Source organism: Dipodomys spectabilis, unplaced genomic scaffold (genome assembly GCF_019054845.1).
Source record: "Dipodomys spectabilis isolate Male_0828 unplaced genomic scaffold, ASM1905484v1 ptg000125l, whole genome shotgun sequence".
Lineage (NCBI taxonomy): Eukaryota > Metazoa > Chordata > Mammalia > Rodentia > Heteromyidae > Dipodomys > Dipodomys spectabilis.
The window spans coordinates 10,938,682-10,960,309 of NW_024870802.1; the positions used below are offsets into that span (position 1 = coordinate 10,938,682).

The 21,628-nt window shown below is 48.0% G+C and overlaps 1 protein-coding gene across 2 annotated transcripts in view; it reads right to left on the reverse strand.

The window, feature by feature from the left end:
* Positions 1–1,391: 1,391 nt before the first annotated feature.
* The window catches only part of Sufu (SUFU negative regulator of hedgehog signaling), a 98,367-nt gene continuing 78,130 nt past the window's right edge, over positions 1,392–21,628 (reverse strand). For both annotated transcript variants that reach the window (XM_042689656.1, XM_042689655.1), the window contains exons 9-12: positions 17,535–17,669; positions 14,974–15,112; positions 5,060–5,128; positions 1,392–2,606 (exon numbers count right to left, since the gene is read on the reverse strand). In XM_042689656.1, coding sequence (XP_042545590.1) covers positions 2,517–2,606; positions 5,060–5,128; positions 14,974–15,112; positions 17,535–17,669 — 433 coding nt within the window. In that variant the 3' untranslated portion in view covers positions 1,392–2,516. The remainder of the gene's footprint in view (positions 2,607–5,059; positions 5,129–14,973; positions 15,113–17,534; positions 17,670–21,628) is intronic.

Consider the following 21,628-nt stretch of genomic DNA (forward strand, 5'->3'; position numbering starts at 1 on the left):
CCTTGTGGAAGTCTTGTTGCCAGAATCAGTTCCAGAAGGGTTCATGTCTTGGCTGGTAAGGCTTGTAGCCAGTCTCTCCCAAATGTTCCAGGTGGGTCTGACTTGTAGCTCTGAGCTTGATGGAGTTAACAAGGCAACCTTGTGATACGCACAAGGCCAGACCTAGTGGTTACTTAGAAGTCCAACTCCTATCCCCTGGAGGCTGCTCTCTGATTAGATCTCTCAGCTGAGCAATCTTGTTCCCAATGGGCCTCCTGGGGCACCCCTGAAGGTGTCCATGTGGGTGGTAGGAGTAGATGGGGACAGAGGAACTGTGCATAATCCTGACAGATAAAACCACTACTCTGAAGGTGTCTGAAGGGTGAACGTGAAGCAGCAGGTTAAGAGGGCAGGAAAACACTTTGCTAATTCCAGGTCAGGATTGGGAGATACCTCAAAAGGAACTCTTAGTGGGGTACCAGCAGCTCATGCCAATAATCCTAACTATTCAGGATGCTGAGATCCTGAGGGTCACAGTTTAAAGCCAGTCTGGGCAGGAAAATTTGTGAGACTCTTATCTCCAAGTAAACACCAAAAAAGCCAGAAGTAGAGCTGTGGTTTGTGTGGTACAGTGCTAATCTTGAACATAAAAAGTTCAGGGACAGGTGGGCTGGGATGTAGCTCAGTGGCAAGGCGCTTGCCTAGCAAGTGCAACGTCTTGAGTTCAATCCTAGTATCAAAAAAAAAAAAAAAAAAAAAAAAAGGAAAAGAAAAGACCAAAAAATCAGTTAAAAAAGAAAAACAAAAACAAAAGAAAAAATGTTCAGGGACAGGCCTGAGGTTCAAGACCCAGGACTGAAGGGGGGAGGGGGAAGAGAGAGAGAGGAACTGAGAGGTTGGCTTCTGGAAGGTCAACTGTGAGATGTACAGACTAGGGGTGAGAGACCAAGGGACCACAAGCAGCCAGGATAAAAAGAAAAGAGAGTTGGGCACCAGTGGCTCACGTCTGTAATCCTAGCTACTCAGGAGGCTGAGATCTGAAGGTTGTGGTTCAAAGCCAGTTGGGGCAGGAAAGTCCATGAGACTATCTCCAATTAACCACCAGAAAACCAGAAGTGACACGGTGGCTCAAGTGGTCGAGCACTAGCCTTGAGCTGAAAGAGCTGAGGGACAGCGCCCAGGCCCAGAGTTCAGGCCCCACAACAAAAAGACAAGACTGGGAATATGGCTTAGTAATAGAGTGCTTGCCTAGCATGCATGAAGCCCTGGGTTCAATTCCTCAGTACCACATAAGCAGAAAAAGCCACAAGGAGGGCTGTGGCTCATGTGGTAGAGTGCTAGCCTTAAGCAAAAGAAACTCAGGGACAGTGCCCAGGCCCTGAGTTCAAGCCCCAGGACAGACAAAAAAAAAAAAAAAAAAAAATGAGTGTAGGAAGAATGGAAGATAGCAAGAGCAGTATCAGCAGAATCAAAGTGAAAGAGATGTTGAGAGGTTGACTTTTCATTTTTAATAAGCCAGTCTAGAGACTGGGAAGCCCAGGGGTCAAGGAAAGGGACCGGGTAGTCAAAGAGCTGAAGACTACAGGCTCTTAGTGAAAAGTGGGGATGGTCCGTGAGGCAGTGCGCCTTATGTTCTACTTGGCAGGCTTGACTGGGTAGAAAAATGTTGGAAAATAAGGCTGGAGCCAATAAATCCTTAGTCCCTGAAGTTCCTCGAACCTTCTGGGGGCCTAGTTCACTTGGAAAACCACCTGAATTCCCACAAAACCAGGTTTCCAGGCAGCATGGAGAGTGTCTCTCTCTTCTCTTGCCCCAGGCTCAGCTGAGAAGAAAAGCCCCTGTGTGGAGCCAGCTCCTCTGGGACCCAGCGCTAGCAGGCAGCACTGGGCACCTTCTCTGGAGGCAGTACAGGGGGAGGCAGAGCCCCAGGCCCTTGTCTGAGGAATGCTAAAGTTCATCTGGGAATAAAGTTCTGTTTAAAAAACATTATATACATGACCTGTGAGCATCTTTGCTGAGCTATAAAATACCATCCGGTTTCTACAACATAAAATAAGGAAAAAGAAAACCAAACATAATCAGAGGAATTGTTCATGGCTGGAACACCTTGACAAGCAAAGGCTTGCCAGGGCCGAGGTGGACAGTGCACCCTGGTGTATTCGGAACCAGGGGTACAGGAGGATGAGGCCTGTGCCCGTCCAGGGGTACATCATGAGTCCAGAGTCAAATCTCAAGCCAGAACACGTGGTGGCAGCAGGTGGGAGTGTTGACATGTGCCTGCTCACTGGCCCAGTGGGAAGAGGGCCTGGTCACGTGGACTCGGCCAGCTGAGGGGTGCGGGTGTTGAGCTGGAAGTGAGGTGGGACCCATGGTTGTGCCTGCACAGCATTCCACTGAGCTGTGTGAGCAGCGGCTGTGCAATCATCCTCACACACTTGTCTTTTCATTGGTGGGAATGGCATTTATACAGTTGTTACACTGGAAGTCACTCGGGGAGCAGCTGGGCTCCCTTGGGCCCCTGCAGGGCCTCGCTCAGGCTAGTGCAGTGGACTGTCGAACACCATGTCAGGGAGGATTGAGACTTTGAGCTTCTTTTCAGGCCAGCTGTATTCTTTGGGAAGTTTGAACTGTGGAGGAAGCAAGCATAGATTCAGAGCACACGTGGTTAACAGACTGCAGTTTTTTTTTTTTAAAGATAAAGAATGCCAGGAGAGGCAAAACACTCACCTATGCCCTGTCCCTGAGAATTTAGGGGCATGACAGTTCATTAAATAGATTTGCTCCCAAATGCTGCACCCAGGTGGGCAGCTAGGGTCAAGCTGCTGGAATTCTCACCCCTTCTTTCCTCTTGCCCTGCCAATAACTAGCCAGGCTGGGGGAGGGGTGTTTCTAGCTCTTTCTTCACTATGCTGACCTCCTCCCTGCTCACTTCCTTGGTTCTGCCTCCAGCCACAAGCATGTAAGGAATCTGTTCCCTGAGGCCCTGGGGCTGGAAGATGAGGGGCCAGGGCAGGGTGCAGATGCTACAGGGGAAAGTGGCCGAGGTCTGTCATTGCCATGGCCTCTCTTTCCAAGGTTGATGTGAAAAGGACCCTGGAACTGGTCCTCCATAGCTTTTGCTAAAGGGCCTAAAGGGAAGGGGGCTCTAGTTTAAGCCCAAAGCCAGATCCACCTTGTGGGAATAAAGAAGCAGGACAAGTGCAGTTTGGGACTGGTGCATTATTGGAAAGAGCAAATCGACTTTCTCCTTCACATTTCCATCTGCTTCCCAAAGTTGCTTGCTCATGGTCCTTGTGATGACTGAGGAGAACCCAAGGTCTTCCACCCCAGGAATCATTGGTTAGCTTCTTGTTTTTTTTGTTTTTCCCACTCACCAGGGGGCTTCTGGTGGGGAGAGGAAAAGAAACAGACATTTTATTCCTTCTGGTCTGTAGGATGTTGCGTGTAGCCTGACACACAGCTGGTGCTCGGTACAAGCTCAATGACTTGGATTAATGCTAGAGCTTGGAAGCAGAGTCTGTCTTTTATGGTTTGCACTGTCTCTGGGCTAAGCCACATGTCAGGCCAGAGTGAAAAAGAAGAGAACAGTGCTCCCAGCCTGCCTAGAGCTGGGCAGGAATAGACCCAGTGTAATAATACTTCCTGGCAGGCTCCTCCTGCCCTCCCTCTAATAAGGGATCATCCATGCCAGGACAAAGTGGAGAGTGGAGCAGGCTGTGGGGATAGCCTCTAGACAGGAAAGAAAAAAAAAAAAAAAAAGAAGTCATTTTTAGTGACCTACTTTCCTAAGCTCCCCCTGGCTCTTGTCCCTCTTGCCTGGACTGTCCCCTTTCCACTCCCCTCAACACCAAGGCGCAAAGGAACAGACTGGCACAGCACCATCTCAGCATGACAAGGCCTCTCCGGAAGTACTTTTCGGGTAGTTGGCTGTGGCCTGTCTGAATGGGGAGTTGGGTCTCAGAGGCCAGTGACTTGTGGAGAAGTGATTAACTGGCTCAGATTGGGTGCTTGATGACTTTGGAATATATTAATGAACTAATTTATCAAGCTACATCATAGGAGGCAAAGAAGACACTGCTCTCTTGGGGGGTGACTGGCTCTGAGTAATTTTTATCCACCCTGTGACCTGGCCAGGACAGCTTGCTCTGAACATTCTCCTCTTGAACGTCAGAGGCCTCTGTGGCCTGGGAGCCCTTGTAGCTAGAAGTTCCTGCCTGGCCTTCTTCTGGCTTGAAAGTCTGGTCCCTGGGAAGCAAAGAAGCTCTCTTCTAAGCATGTTTCCCGGCAGACAGGGCAAGGGAAGGGTCTGTCTCTGCCACAAGGCAGGGGAGGGCCACCAAGAGCTCTCCAGGGGTCTGAACAACTTGCTAATATTCTACTAACCCATGGAGCATTGAGGCTAGGAGGCTCAGATCCCAATGGGGTGCTGGTTAGTAGGAGGCAGGGGGAGGGGAAGGGACTTTCCAGAATGAGGTAAGTCCCAGCAAATGAGGATGCCAGGAACAAGGAAGAAAAACAAAGGGGATTATGAACTCCATTCCTGTACCCCAGAGAAGGAGCCAAGGGGCGGCACAACCCTACCTGGCCTGCCAACTCCTCAGGCTCTAAGCTAGCCCGGAAGAGGCAACCTAAGAGGGGAGAGCTTATTTAGAGAAAGGAGGAAGGGAGTGTATGACTCCTGGGTGGCCCGAGGCAAAAGCCTCACTGCCCACCAGAACTCCCCAGTGGAATGTTCTCTGGCAGCAGACATGGGCTTTCTGTTAAGAACCTGCCAGGGAACAGCAGGGGCTGGGGAGAACTCATACTAGCCTGAAGGTCCTGGCTGCCTCTTCAATGAGCTCTCAAGAGCTGGTGATTCAGACAATTTGCTGAGTGTCCTCATAAGGGTGGAGTAAGGAACAGTGATGGTTCATAGAAACAGAAATAAAGCCATTAAATATTCCCAGGGGCTCCTATCCAGCCTGTTCCTGCAACTTAGAGAGTGGTTCACAGATGCACACAAACAAATGCACACGAATGTGCACACACATGCAGGTAGGTATATGCTCCTGGATATAAGAGAGAAATCAAGCAGGCTTACTTCCTCTGGAGAAGTCAGATCTTCTAAGTCCTCCAGCATTTGCTCTACAAACTCTTCCGTCAACAGAATCTGGGGAAAAGGCACAAAGTAGCTTTTATTTACACACACACATATACACACAAACACACACACATACTATATATATATATATATATATATATATATATATAAAATTTCATTTTATTTTTGCTATATTTTTTGCACTATTTGTATATAGATGTGTGTGTATGTATATTCATATATGTATATACATATATATATATATATATATATATGTAAATTTTCATTTCTTTTTTTTTTTTGGCCAGTCCTGGGGCTTGAACTCAGGACCTGGGCACTGTCCCTGAGCTTTTTATGCTCAAGACTAGCACTCTACCAAAAAAGGTCAAGACTAGCACTCTACCACTTGAGCCATAGAGCCACTTCCAGCTTTTTCTGTGTATGTGGAACTGAGGAATTGAACCCAGGCAAGCACTCTACCACTAAGCCACAATCCCAGCCTAGCTGGGTGCCAGTGTCTAATGCCTGTAATCCTAGCTTCTCAGAAGGCTGAGATCTGAGGATCACAGTTTGAAGCCAGCCTGGATAGGAAGGTCCATGAAACTCTTATCTCTAATAAACTACTCAGAAAAACCTGGAAGTGGCACTGTGGCTCAAGTGGTAGAGCTCTAGCCTTAAGCACAGGGATAGTGTCCAGGCCCTGGGTTAATGCCCCAGGACCGGTTAAAAAACAGAATAAAACAACAACACTGTCTGATGACAATGTCCTTCTGGCTATATCAGACTCAAATGTTCCCTTCCCTTCCTTACAAGTTAGAAGGACAAAAGGAATCTGTTTGATTTAGAATACAAGCCCAATCTAGAGGCTGGAAATGCCCTGGAAGTACATCCAAGAATGAGGTGAAAGGGAAAATAATAGAAGAAATGACATTGACCAAGAGATACTCATAAATGGATAAGTTGAATTGAAATCCCTTTGTACAATACTTAAAGATAATTTAAATAAATAAAATTTACAAGTTAAAAAAAAAAAAAGATAGCCAGACACTGGTGGCTCACACCTGTAATCCTAGCTACTCAGCATCTGAGGACCACAGTTCAAAGCCAGCCTGGGCAGAAAAGTCTGTGAGACTCTTATCTCCAACAAACCACTAGAAAACCGGAAGTGGTGCTGTGGCTCAAGCGGTAGAGCGCTCTCCTTGAGCTGCAGAGCTGACAAACAGCGCTGAAGTCCAGAGTTCAAGCCCGACAAAAAAAAAAAAAAAAGAAAAAAAAAGGATGAACTGTAGAGTTTGGAGATTGTAGATTAGTAATTTTCATTTTATGGATAGAAAAGAAACTCAACTTTCTTCCCCACTCACAGAATCCATGGTCTCTCAGGTTGGCTCTGGTCAACCACTGAGCTCTTCAAACTTTTTTCTTCTCTGGGTCCCTTCTAGTTCCCAGTCTGTGGCTCTAGTTTGATGTCTGTCATCTTATGCTTTGATGTTGAAGACAGTCACCATTGGCTAGTACAACCACTACTCTAATCTCCTAAACAAGTTTTCTCAGGCAATGGGAATGTCCAGGCTCAAATGTCAGGTCTTCCACAACTTAACGGTCTTTTTCTACTTTTCCTATGCTAGGCCAGGCTGAATTTGCCCACACCTGTACTACATCAGGCCCAGCTGAAGGCATCTTTCTTTTTCTAAAGTCTGGTGCCTTCTACTCCTTCTTCCCTCTTGACAGAGAACCCTAGACTCTCTAAGGCAGTAGCTTTGACCACTTCTCCAGTAGGCCTTAAGCAGCCTGAGCAGGGCATAGAGGAAGAACTGTTATGGAGTGAAGACCAAGAAGAAGGGCTCTACTGAGGTAAACTCCCCCAGTGAGAAGGTTGAAAATCAAGAACTTGAGAAAATAGCCATCAGGTTCCCCCTGGGAGTTGTCCATTGTGATAAAAGAAATTCCCACACTGTGAGATAAGAGGGAAGAGAACAGGAGAGCAAAAAAGGTCACCAGTGCCTGGCTTCCTCCTATTCCTTTTTTTTTTTTTTTGGTCAGTTGTAGGACTTGAACTTGGGCCTGGGGGCTGTCCCTCAGCTCTTCAGCTCAAGGCGAGCACTCTACCACTTGAGCCACGGCACCAGTTCTGGTTTTCTTGTGGTTAATTGGAGATAAGAGTTTCGCAGACTTTCCTGCTCGGGCTGGCTCTGAACTGTGATCCTCAGATCTCAGCCTCCTGAGTAGCTAGGATTACAGGCGTGAGCCACCAGTGCCCGGCTCTCCTATTCTTTTTATCCCAAGGTATATGCCACAGAGGCCAGAGTTTCTCTACCAGTTATCACCAGTTGACTTTAGTATAAAAGTCACATTCGTATTTTTGGCATTTCCAGGGCTTACTGCCATCTTTGCAAATGCTAGAACAAACATAAGCATGCCTCAAACCCAGTTATATTACAATGGCTCCAGTCTGGAGTAGGCAGGGTTCATTTCTAACTCACAAATAATTCGAAGGGAGGAGCTTCTACCAGAGTGGTAAATAGATTTGGGGGGTAAGATAGGAGGGTGAGGGGGTTTACAGAGACATGGCTACTCAATTCCAAAGGAAAATTTTTCTGCAATAAAAGGTAACCAATCCTGAGACCTGTCCTAAGCCAGTGTCTCTGACAAAGGTCTGGAAATGGTGCTGGAAAAGGGTGGGTTATGAAGGCTTTTTAGCATAGCTACCTCTAAGTCTGGCACTATCTGTGTGGATTTATTTTGATTCAGTTGGTGGAGGGTATGGCAAGACCCCACATGGGGACAAATCCTAGCTCCTCCTCCATTTTTACTTTTGGTGATTTACTGGTTACTGCTGAAAAGCTCACAGTATTTAAAAAGAATTAAAGGGGGAAAATTATACACAAGATCTGCACGATATTAAGGGTGACATTCTCTGCAAAGAAACACGACAGACTGTCATAGCTCCAGGCACCTAATTTAATTTCCTTTGGGAGTTAAACCTTAGAAGCTTAGATTGAACAAACAGGCCCTGTTCTTTGTGTATTTCAGAGCTGGAGCTGAGAATGTTAACAGATCTTATCAACAGGACACTGGAGATAGACAGCTATGATGGAGGAGCTCCTGGGAGCTCTCCCGAGGAACAGACCTGCCGTTGTGGTACCACTGTGGGAAAAGCCTGTGCAGGTCTGGGGCTTGGAGCTCCTGAAACTCACTGGGTCCCTGTGGAGCTCTCTGGCTCTGCTATAAATAATAATAGGAATGGCTAGGACAGTAACAGTGATAATGGCCGATCTCCCATATTTTAGAACAGTGAATGAATGACCTAGTTGTCATGGTAGGCACCCCTTCTGGTTTGGGGAAGGTACCCCAACTCTAGAAGCTTGGGTTCTCAGACTGACTTCTCTGTCTCTGACAGGGGGAGGTAAGAGTAATTGCAGCTTTTAGGAATGGCCTGGAAAACCATCAAACCCAAACCTAGCTAGCCATATGCCTTCTGACCACCTGTTACCTACTCAGTTCAACAGAGCTAGGACCCCCCCCCCCTCCACTGTCAGATACACAGCTGCTAAAAGAATAGGCTGACCACTAGAAAGGAAGACAAACCAAATTCTAAGAGGGGTTGCAAGTCAGGCCACTGGGGCAAATTTCTAGAATAGCCTGATGAATCCACACATTTTAACAGTTCCTCTAGCACAGAAACAAGCAACAGAATAGTGATGATGATAATGATAACAGCACCCTTTTATATTTGCACTCATGAAGGCATAAAACACTTAGGTTCCTGTACAAACAGGAAGGAGACAGGAAGAAGGAGATTGGGAAGAGACAATCTCTGTCTTCAGAACAGTGCCTGACCTGGCAGCCCTTCTCCTAACATGGGTGTGGAATCTTTCTTCTGCCAAGGGCCACTTGGTTATTTATAACATAATTCTTAGGCCATACAAAATTATCAATACAAGCAGACAGCTGTGGGCAGCTGTGAGAAGCATATATCTATCTATCTATATATATATATCTATATCTATCTGTCATGTCATGTATCAGATGATTTTGCAGGCCTTTAGTTGGGGAGGCTTTTTTAATATATGGAGGGGGTGGGAAGGTGGCTCAGTGGTAGAGCGCTTACCTTGCATGCATGAGGACCTGGGTTCGATTCCTCAGTACCATATAAGCAAAAAGAAAAAAGCCAGAAGTGGCGCTGTGGCTCAAGTGATAGAGTGCTAGCCTTGAGCTGAAGAGCTGAGGGATAGCACCCAGGCCCAGAGTTCAAGCCCCACGACTGGACCCCCCCCCCCCCCAAAAAATAAATAAATGGAGATTCAGGCCACAGAATCGAATACTGAAGGCCAAATCATCTTTTTTTTTTTTTTTTTTGGTATTAGTTTGAGGACTTGAACTTATAGCCTGGGTATTTTTCCCTGAGCTTTTTTGCTTGAAGCTAGCACTCTACCACTTGAACCACAGCTCCACTTCTGGCTTTCTGATAGTTTATCGGAGATAAAAGTCTCACGGGCTTTCCTGCCTGGGCTGAATTTGAACCGCAATCCTCAGATCTCAGCCTCTGGGAATAGCTAGGATTACAGGCTTGAGCCACTGGCTGACATCTGAATTTTTTAAAGGCACCCCAGGAGATCATAGTGGGGAGAAATGCTGGGAATCAGGCACAGAGGGGAAAGGGTTTGGGCACAGGCTTTACCACCACCATCTGACTGGCTGAGTTGTATTGCCTTTGCCTTCCCTACCTTTTGTCATGGGGTGGGAGGGTGGGCAGGGGGCTTGGAATCTAGGCCAGCAACTCACTCCAGTGGACTCACAACAGCTGTTAATAGACCAGCCTGGCTGGTCAGTGGTAAGGGATTATCAATAACCTCTTAATTCTATAGGCCTCAGCAAGTTCCAGAAAAGAACCTGAAATGTGATCTTTTGTCAGGAGCTGCTCTGGGCAGGCCAGGCTTTGCTGCAACAGGGGCTCTGCTGCTGTAGATCTGATGCTGATTTGATTCAAATGTCTGTGGTCAATGATATTTCTGAGTGGTTAACGATGCCTACTCCTTCCCCTCAGTGCAACAATTCAGACTTTGTCCAGGGTCTTGTTTGCTCTACATGTTGACACGTTGTTCTTGCTTCCCAACAAGTTTGGCTCTCTTTTCTCTCCCATTCCTTCTCTCATGGAAGGAAATGTGTTGTTTACAGTGGCAGGGCCTGCCAATTTGCTGGACTGGCACCCACAATGGCAGTGGAGGTGACAGGGACCAGCAAACTGTCCTGCTTACTGTGACCCTTCCCCCTATCCAGGCCAAACAAAAGCTAGAATAGAGCCTGCAGACACCCCTACGCTGAGAAGGGCAGAGGCATTTGCTTGGGGTAGGGGGTGGGGGAGCTTGGGGGCAGAGGGAGGCCTTATTCATTTCCTGTTCTCAGGGAGTGGTGGGAAATTGGCTTTGGTGGCCTGAAGCAGGCTGCTGGTTGCTGGGGACAAACTAATTTTCTTCTTTAAGAAAAGGTACCTCCCCAAACACAATGTAGGGCTTTAAAGCTTCATAAGCACACCTCTAGACAATGAGGTCTTTGGGTCAGCCCAAGCAAAGATGTCTAAGGGGAAGAGGGGTGGCCAGTCCACCAGTGAACGGAAAAATGGCAGACATTAAAGAGGAGCTACCCAGGGCCCATGCTAGGGAGTCCCAAGCCACCTTTTACCTAGCATCCACATGGGTGGCCCTTCCCCTGCCATGGAAAGTGCAGACTTGTCTGGAGAGGAATGGTAGTCTGTCCCTGGTCTGGGGCAGAACTCAGTGGTGGTTTCTAGCCTGTCCAGAAGTAGTAGAACAGCTTGAACAGCTTGGATGTCTTCTCCCAAGCAAGTGACTTTCCATCGGACTGCTAGAGACTGGTGGCTGGGACTAGAAGCGCCGCCTGGGTGAGCTGTCAGACACCACACAGCTGAGAAAACATGCAGAGGCTAAAAATCTATTCTCATGTTTGGTGGTGTGACCTTTCTATGACCTCTGGGGCTGAGAAACTACTCAGCTCTAGGCCAGGCTGAACTGAGAAGACAGCCTGATATCAACAGACCACGGAGGAGGTTCACCAACACCTTGGGTTGAGGGGATGCTGGGAGAGGGAGGGACAAAAGAAGAGTTTGGCAGGCTTTCCCTCAGGGTCTAAAAGACCCACTTTGTCAAGCTCTAGACTTGGCTGACAGGCTTTACCACCTCAACAAGGGTGACACAGCAAAGGCAGAAGTCTTCTCAGGAAAGAGAAGAGCATGGTAGTGGAGCCAAATCCTGCCTCTAGAGCAACTCTGAACGCATGTGCATTTACCACACCCTTCCTGGCACTGTCTCTTCCCCATGTTTCCATGTACCATCACACCGACTTCCCTGGACTGGTTCCCGTGAGATGGTACAAGGTGAGAAAGCAGGTGCCGGTCTAGGAGAAGGTGGGTTCAGGACCTGTCTGCAGTTACTCCACAAACTCCGGAAAGGAGCTCAGGTTTCCTAACCTTTGCATTTTCCTCTCAGCTCTCCTTTGTCATTTTCCCCATGCAGGGTGTCTCTGCCTTGCTTTCCCTGTAGAGATAACAGGCCTGGGCTGACAGCCAGAGCCAGGTGCCAAGGCTGGTAGTGAGGGCTTCCAAGGCTGCTAAAGGCTGATGCAAGAACATCATACCTGCCCTTGCACTTTAGCGGCAACCCAGAGGGTGAGTTCACGTGGCAGCCAATAGAAAGGAAGTCTGGGTCCCTCCATGTCCTGTATCTGTGGCATTTAGCTCTTTCCTGATTTTCTGTCCCCAGAGGGCTGGCACCTGAATCCCAAAAGTGAGAGATGCTGCTTGGAGCAAGGGTAGGCTTTCTGTATTGGGTCCACCTTCTCTAGAGGTCTGAGACTTCCTGGCACAGGGAGATGGGCCTCCCCTGTGAGTGTGAGTCTAACCCTGGTTTGCAGACTCCTGGGGAGACAGGCAGCCTCCAAAGGAGACCTAGAGGCCCACAAGTCATTACAAGCTCAGGTTCTCACAAGCCAAGGAGCTGCCTGTGACCACAGAGGCAAGACCCTAAAGGGGAAGGCGGCTGGCAGTCAGAGGCAGAAAATGCTGACTGCTCAAGGGAGGGGAGGAGGGCTGGCGTGGGTGTTGGCTCCAGTGCTGAGAACCTTGTTGTTTAGGGCAGGGTCAGAGGGTTTCCCAGGGCTCCTCGAAAAGGGCCTGAGAAACCCCTCGGTGATCAAGGGTGCATGCCTGGAGAGGGGGGCCACAGCCAGCCTTCCCAGGAGCTCTCCTGTGAGCTGGTCCGTGGTGGACCACACTAATGAGCCCATAACACAGGCCTTTGATTAAGCAGCTCCCAGCACAGCAACTTTATTGAAACATGCTGAGGCCAGCGGCTCGTTCCCACCGCTCCCTGGTTCCCCAGGCAACAGCCCACGGGAGGGGGCTGAGTGCTGGGAGTCAGCGGGTGCTGAGTGCCCCAGCTCACTCAGGGGCTGCCAGGGAGTGAGGGGTTGTGATGCTGGAAGCGGGAAAGCCAGCAGCTAGAGAATCAGTTAGAGATAAGCTATATGGGAATTGGGAGTGGGGTCCAGAAGGCTTCCTTCCAGATGTCTAAGGAGACACGCACCATCTTGTTGAGTCCTCTGGGGGCTGAGGTTCCTAGGAGGCTGAAAACTGGAGATGCTGACTAGCCCATCTCATATTGCAAGAAGACATCATAAGAGGATCAGAATTCCAATACAGGCTCAGAGTAGAGGATATAAAAGAGAACTGGGTGGATTTTCTTCTTTGAGGCTGGGGAGTCCCTACTTCCCTAAGAAAATGCACTTGATCCATAAAAAATCCACACACATGCACCATTAGGACACATCTGTCAAGATCTGTCAGCACAATGTCTGCAATGATGACTTATGATTTTTCAAAGGCTGGGTTTCCTATAGTCCCCAACTTTCACCTCCTTACCAGTTCTGCCCAGGGAAGAGGTCTGAACCCTCCTGTTCCCAGCAGAGGCAGTAATGGCAGTGAGACATGGCTGGGGGCAGGTCGTGAGGGTGGCAGAGGCCCTTTCCACTTACACTGGGAGAATTTCAAATGTTACACTTCAGAGCTTTTGCTACAGTAACTACCAACACCACATGGTCAGAAATCTAATGTTACCAAGTGGGACTTTTAAAATGTATTTATAACTTTATGGTTCAAAGTAATTTTGTTATGAAACAATGTAATAACAACAGTGGAAAAAGGCAAGATAATTTATGGAACACAATATCCCTAAAGCACTAGCTTCCATTTCTACCTCAGCTTAGTCTGAGGAGTGTGGTTGGTATCCTTTGTTTGCTGTTTGTTTTAATTAAGGGTTAGGATTTTGCTGTGTGTGTGTGAGGGGGGGTGTGGTGGGGGAAGGAGGGATTGGCCTGAAGGAGGAAGAACTGCTATAAGAAGACACACAGACAAAAACATGCCCACAGCAAAAGTATACATATACTTTGCAGACCTCTAGACTGGATTAAACCCACAAAATCAGTGAGATTTTCTTCCTACTGCAATCTCCCTACCATGATCTCTCCAACACAGCACAAACAGGCTCACTTTTTGGATCAGGGGTCAGGCACTCACTCCCTCTCTTTCCCCCTCCCTGGTCCTTGCCCAGTGCTGACAATGGAATCTAGGCCCTTTAGCAAGCTAGACAAGCATTCTGCCTCTGAGCTACACTCTCATTCCTTAGATTCCCTTTCTTTCCTTTTTTATTTTTTAGTTGGTTATGGGTCTTGGGCCTGGACACTGTCCCTGAGCGCTTCAGCTCAACACAAGTGCTCTACCACTTGAACCACAGTACCACTTCCAGTTTTCAGACGGTCAATTGGAGATGAGTCTCATGGACTTTCCTGCGGGGCTGGTTTTGAATCACAATCCTCAGATCTCAGCCTCCTGAGTAGCGAGGATTACAGGCGTGAGCTACTGGCACCTGGCCTTTTAACTGTTATTATAAAAGTGATGTACAGTCCTTTTCTTGATACTGAGAGATAAGGCTGTGACTGACTCTTCTTTTCTTACCCCCAATTAACAAATGCCAAAAGGGAGTATGATGGACCATACTGAGCACATCTTAGAGACCTAGGTAGGGTTGGATGCTAGAAGGAAGTGAAGATGGCTCTTAGCCCTAGCTCTCTGCTTGGCATCAGCTCTGAAGCTACTTGAAGCAGAAGAGCAGAGGAAGGAAAATGTGCTCTAGATAACTCAGCAGGTTTCCGTTCAGACAATCTAGGTTTCCATCAGGAGGAATGGAAGCATTATTAGATTGGTTTGGAGAGGCTCTGGCCACAGACGGCTACTTCTTATGAATTCTGGTGAGATTCCCATCCAGCTGCTGCAGAGTGGCTTCCCTACCTTGTCTCACCTTTGGTGTTTTTTTTTTTGGCCAGTCCTGGGGCCTGTATGCTGGGGTCCGGGCACTGTCTCTGAGCTTCTTTTGCTCAAGGCTAGCGCTCTACCACTTGAGCCACAGTGCCACTTCTGGCTTTTTCTGTTGGGTGGTACTGAGGAATCAAACCCAGGGCTTCATGCATGCTAGGCAAGCACTCTACCAATAAGCCACATTCCCAGCTCTACTTTTGGTTTCTTGAATGTTGGTTTACTGAAGATATTGACAGTGTTAAGATTTCTCACACCTAGATTTCCAAAGGAATCACAACTACTAATAGCCAAGAGAGTGATTACTTGTTTTAGGTGATGGGAATAAGGCCTGAAAATGGCCCTGGAGCTGCCAAGATTGGCAGCATTATCAACACTCTACGACCGCATACAGACCTCAGGCCCTGAATCCAACAGGCAACTCAAAACCAGCCTAGGGAGGAGGAAGAGAAACAACCAAGAACTGTTAAGGGAAGGCAGGCAGTTAGAAGTGCCTTTGGAAAGAAGACAGGGAGAAAAGGAGTCATCTCACTTGTAACCAGGGTCCATGAGCTGCATAAGGATGTTCCTCAGTGGCAAAGGCACCTTCTACTCCCGTGGAGACAAACGTGATGGCCATATCACCTGTGATACTTTTATACGTAAAGTGCCGTCCATGCAGGAGCCTGCCCCTGGGGGTGAACACAGAGACAGTGAGGAGCTAGGCATGGAAATAGCCTAAACCATAACAGGCCTAGCAGAGGTTCTGGGACAATAGGACCATGCTCTGAGGAGCAGGATACCTGGCAAATGGCCTCCTGATGGCCCACTTGCCTTCTAATGGGACTATAATCGGGAACACGTTCACTGTAGCATCGTCAAAGGAAAGCCTCCAACACCAGTTCTCTAATGAAATCCTTCCAAAGTGCTCCAAGCCAGCAGAGACAACTCTAGATCAGGGTTCAAAGGGCCTCAGGAGTAGGGGCTGTCACCTTCCTCCCTACTAGTAAGGACACTAAGGCCAGAGAGGGAAGTCAGCAATATTCCCAGGGTCATGCTCAAAATAAAGAGAGAATCATGTCCCCTTTACTTAGAAGGTGGAGGTAAAGTGGTACCTAACCAATGAGTCCTAGTGCTTTCACAGCATGACACTTCCTAGTGTCCAGGAAGAATCTTCTATATGCTCCTGAGCTCCTTGTAACATTTCAACACTGGTCCTAAAGACTACAAACATTTTTTTTTAATTTACTTTTTAAATTTTTTTGGCCAGTCCTGGGGCTTGAACTCAGGGCCTGAGCACTGTCCCTGAGCCTCTCTGTGCTCAAGGCTAGCATTCTACCACTTGAGCCACAGCACTACTTCTGGCTTTTTCTGTTTATGTGGTACCAAGGAATTGAACTCAGGACTTTATGCATGCCACGCAAGTACTCTACCATTAAACCACATTCCCAGCCCCTTTTAAAATTATTATTAATTTTTGCCAGTCTTGGGGTTTGAACTCAGAACCTGGGCACTGTCCTTGAGCTTCTTAGCACTCACTCTACCATTGAGCCACGGCACCATTTCCAGCTTTTTCTGTTTATGTGATACTGAGGAATCAAACCCAGAGCTTCATGCATGCTAGGCAAACATTCTACCACTAAGCCACATTCCTAGCACCCTCACTTTTTAAAAATATGTTTGTAGGGGCTGAGAATATGGCTTAGTGGTAGAGTGCTTGCCTAACATGCATGAAGCCCTGGGTTCGATTCCTCAGTACCACATAAACAGAAAGAATAAGAAGTGGCACTGTGGCTCCAGTGGTAGAGTGCTATCCTTGAGTAAAAGAAACTCAGGAACAGTGCCCAGGCCCTGAATTCAAGCCCCAGGGCTGGCAAAAAAAAAAAAAAAAAAAGGCTGAGGCCAAGTGGGGTCACTCTGAGAAAGCTGCGAGATGTCAATCTGCTACTCACCAGTCTGGAAATATACCTGGGGAAGAGTAGGCAGGAACAACCAACAAGCAAAGGAACAAAACCAGCACTTTGCTTTTTCAGGAGCCCTGGATTAACCAGATCTAAAGGTTTGAGTCTGTACCCAAGAAGCAGCTTGGGAAGACAGAGCTAGGGTCCTGTTTATTCTGACCACTTTATATCTTTGCCCTGCTGTTCAAGGTGGCTGGCCAAAACTGGTTACCTTCTACATTCCTTCCCTTGGTGTCAGGAACAGTGGGCAGGTCCAAACTATGCAACTCTTATTGCCACCATCCTCCATTTAGAGTGATTCCTGTTACCTCCCCTGTTAGCACAGTGAGGGAGGGAAATCCAAGGCATGGAGGAAGCCAGCTGCAAGAGATCCAGCCCAGTGCAGTATGCCTAAGGGGACAGCCAAGGGCTGGGCTCTGACTCTGGACAGGAACAGAAGGGACACAGCTGGGCCTCTTGGTCCCTCAAGGAGTCTGCTAGATTGGCCACTGGGTGTCTAGAACTGAGTGTTTTGTATGGGAAAAGCAGCAGCAGGAAGTAAGAGTCCAACCCACCAGAACCCTTTCCCTGACAACCCAGTGAGACTGGTGACTCAGTCATTCCTGACACTGGGGTTGGGAAATGGCAAGGGGCATCTGAGATTCCCTTGAAATTCCTTAAGGGGACGGGGTTGAGGGACAATTTCTAGACAAAGGAGAGCTCTACAGCATCTACTTCTTGTGGAATTAAGATTCTAAGGAAGATCTGTTAACTAAACAGCCAGACTAGGAACCAACATAGCTCTGTGGTCACAGGCTTGCCTGTGACCTGGAGGTTGCCTAAGAGTTGTAGCTATTCTAGAGAATATCTACAGGACTAACTACCCCACTACTCCCAGAGGCTTGGGCAGGGAGAGCACTACTTGGCCCAGTGACATAGTCCCCAGGCTCTCTCACAGGTCCAAGGTGGAACTCCTCAAGTAGCCTTCTCACCTCCCAAGTCCCAGACTCTGCTCAGGCTCTCCATAGGCCCAGTGACCCTTGGAGAGCTTTAGAGGATATGTCTTAGGAAGGAAGAATGGTGAGGCTCCAAAATGTCCCTTAGGCCAAGCTAGGTGCTGCAGGGCTGAGCTACATAGCAGGCTGAGCCGGACAGTGGCGCTATCTTGGCTCACCTCAAGCAGAGAGGAATGAGGGCTCCTGACTCCTGGTTGAATTTCAGGTGTACGCTTTCAAGCTGCCGTGTGCGGATTAGCTCATGGGGAATGATGGCTGTGGAGCTGTCACTTTCCAGGCTATCTTTGCGGCTCCTGTAAAGCAAGCACAGAACAGGTTCAGCACATAATGAAAACCACAGGGAGGAGCAAGATGGGAGTTCCTGGTTGAAGTCCTGATAATGATAGCAGCAGCCATACTTCACACTGCACTTGCCAAGTGCCAGCCTGTGTCTCAAGTGCTTCTCACTGAGGGTTGCCACAAAGGTGAACATACTTGGACCAGGGAGGCTATGTAACTTTCCCAGGTTGCACAGCAAGGAGTTAGAGCTGGTATTTTCTCTCAGGTAGGTCTGGATCTAAAGCCTACATTTTTGACTAACACCACACTGTGTTAAAATCTATGCTACAATGGTTTGCTCCAGGGAGCCCCATTCATCTTTCCTTAGAGTCCTAGACCCTTTGTTCTTCAAGGCTGGCATGGGAGAACACTATGACATTAGCTCTAAGGCCTCCTGTCCAGCTGACTCCGGTAAGGCTCTAAGCATGCCCACTCTTGCTAAAGGCCAGGCATAGAAGTAACATATATATATATATATCCTTCATTTAGCCAAGGAGTGACACAGTCCTCACTGAAGGGTAAAGCTGAGTCTTTAGGAACAAGACTATTAGGCCTGGACTCCCACCCTGCTAAACTTCAGGTCCCCAGGAGACTGTAGCAGATTCCTCTTGATAGTGGCTTTAGCTACACTAAGCCATCTCTGCAGCCTCACATTCCCTCATGCCTGGCTCACCACCAACAGTTTGTCCCACAGCTGGGTCACAGGGTCCCTTAGCATTCTATGATTTGCTCTTTCAAATTCAGCTGCCCCTATCTGACAACCTCTCAAATCTGCCTCAGCAGGAAATAAAGGTCAGTCACTGATCCCATTCAAAAGGCTAGATTCTGGTTTGGACTGTGAATCTCAGAACAATTCCCCAAGTGTCCATCAAAATACTGGGTGAGGAGCTCTAGTTATTTATCATTCCAGCCGCAGGCAGAAGCCACCCAGGATGTCTGGGCTGGACTGCCACCCAGGGGCAGGCCCCACCTCCTCACACAATGGTGGTGGTGGTGGGGAGGGGGTTGGGTACTGGGGCCCACAGCCAATGAAGTGCCAACAGGCAGAGCTCCTCCCTGGGGCCAGGTATGAGGTCAGCATTGGCAGGCAGGGCTCAGCAGAGGCAGGAGTTTGGAAAGCTCTGGTTCCCAGGTAATGGGGACAGTTGCCCCTAGCTGGTCTCCTCCCTTGTGAGGGATCCACCCCAACATTTGACTGCTCTTTAGGTTTCCTAAAGCTGCCTCTGATACTGCCTTTCCCTGCTCTTTCCTTGGCAAGTGCTTCTTTCACAAGACCTGTGAAGGGAAACAAACACTATGGCCAAGAAGGTCACAGTATTTCAGGACTGGAAGGAAACTCAGAGGTTGTTTAATCTACCTCTTCCCTTCTCAAAAAGGGGACACAGCAAGGCATCCAAGCCATGGAACTGGACTGCAGCAGACCAATGCGGTTACTTTGGTCTTCTGAACAACTCTTTTCTTTCTACTTGGCTACTCTGTCTTCTGAGGAGGGCAATACTGAATATCACATCTCAGCCAGACACTACTGATGGGCTCAGAGGTGATATGCATGGCCCTGGGCCCCAAACAAGAGTGGAACACAGGAAACAACAGTAGCCTAGTTTATGAACAGTTCCTCTGAACGCAACCTCACAGCCAGCACCCAGGTGGGCTGTGTTAACCCTTTTACAAATGAGGTGAGGTAACAAGCTTAAAGTCATAAGGGAATTTGTCTATTTATAGTAATACAGGGGCTTGTAGCCTTGTACTCTCACTGGGAGACAGGGTACCCCTCATAGCTGGCACTCTACCACCTGAGCCACACCTCTACTTCTGGTTAACTGGAACTAAGAATTGTAGTGTTTTGTCAGCTTTGACTGGTTTTGAACTGAAATCCTCAACTTTCAGCCTTTTGAGTACATTATAGTTATGAGCCCAGCTTTTTTTTTTCCCTCCTCAGTTGTAGGTTTGAACTCAGGACCTGGGCACTATCTCTATCTCTTTTGCTCAAGGCTAGAGCTCTACCACTTTAAACCACAGCTCCACTTCTGGCTTTTGAGTGATTAATTGGAGATAAGAATTTCATGGGGACTTTCCTGCCTCAGCTGGCTTCAAACTACAATCCTCAGATCTCAGCCTCCTGAGTAGCTAGGACTATAGGCATGAGCCACCAGCACTCAGCCTGGTAACAGTTTCTTATACTGTCACTGCCATACTTCCCACAGGGACCAGGATGGGGCCTGCGAGAGGATCCCTCCCTGCCTCTGTGGCCCAGGCAAAAATGCTTATGAATAGCAGGAAGAGGTGGGCTGGGGGCTGGTAGAGAAGAATCAACAGCACATAGGGCTAGAGAGTCTCAAGCTGGAGGGAAAAATAAATTGTTGAAAGTCAGCTAAAGTCACCTTGGTAACTGCTACAACACACTCACCCAGAACGAGGACATCAAACCCAACTGCAAACAGCTTTAAAGAAATGGAAAAGAACTTAATCATCTGAAGAATTAATGTGACAAGTGCCCACATTTACACCTCCCACCAACCTTCAATCATCTGAAAAAAAAAATACTTTAATCTTTTAAGAGAAAAAAAAATTGCAAAATGCTAGATCTGCAGTCCTGGAGCTTGGGTATTTCCGGCATGCTGCTTCAATGGAAACGCGGCTGCTCCACACACGCTGGAGCTCAGCTTTTTGCTGATTTGTTTTTTTCTGGACATTGATGCAGAAGCATGAATTATTTGTGTGGGCTGGGTGAGGTATTAAATCTGCAGCCGACACAGGTTTGCAATGTTTTGCATGGTTGTCAGCTTAATCTTAGTCATAAAAAAATAAGTAGTGTGCTCGCCAGCATGGCCTAATTTTTCAGCTGGGCTGTTTTCTCCCAGAGTTCCCAGGAGAGAAGGCTGAGCTTTGGGGACTAGAAGGAAAAAGGATCCTAGGGAGGCATACCCCATCCCCACAGAGGATTGTTAGGGACATGGGGCCAGAGGCATGCTCTATGAGGCAAAGTGGCCAAATGCAGAGATTCTAGCTTTGAGTCCTATGTGACCTTGGGCAAAAGACTCAATCCTCTAAACTTTAATGTATTTTTTCTCATTGGGACTAAAGAACAGTGAGGTCACTACACCAACTAGATGAGATGTCCGCTAGATGAGATGACCTCTAGGAAGTATCAAATAGTATCTTCATTGCAGTAAGTGCTTAAAATTGAGACTGCCTCTAAAGTCTCTGCTATGCCTTCAAGAATGTTGGTGATTCTCCGGGCGCTGGTGGCTCACGCCTGTAATCCTAGCTACTCAGGAGGCTGAGATCTGAGGATCGAGGTTCAAAGCCAGCCCGGGCAGGAGAGACCGTGAGACTCCTATCTCCAATAAACTACCAGAAAACCGGAAGTGGTGCTGTAGCTCAAGTGGTAGAGCGCTCGCTTTGAACTGAAGAGCTGAGGGACAGCGCCCAGGCCCAGAGTTCAAGCCCCACAACCGACAAAAAAAAAAAAAAGAATGTTGGTGATTTAACAGAAACTTGTTTGCCTTTATTTGGGGCCTAGAATCCAACTGCCTGTGGCCAGGTCAGTTCACCTGCTGAGCTTAGGAGACAAGACTTCTAAGAAAGGGCTTGAGAGGGCTCTTGACTTCTGTGGTGGGATGCTGGAAGCCCTAGTCAGCACTGGAAAAGTCAACCAAACTTCTTGGAGCCTTTGCTCAACTGAGGGAAGCATTGGCCAAGCCATCTTGTATCTACAGAACACAATATGCCTTCCTGCAATTCTCAAACCCCTGACACTCAAATCACCCAGTATTTTTATTTATTTGTCAGTTGTGGGGCTTGAACTCTGGGCCTGGGAGCTGTCCCTCACTCTTCAGCTCAAGTCGAGCGCTCTACCACTTGAGCCACAGCGCCACTTCTGGTTTTCTGAGTGGTTTATTGGAGATCAGAGTCTCACAGTTTCCTGCCCGGG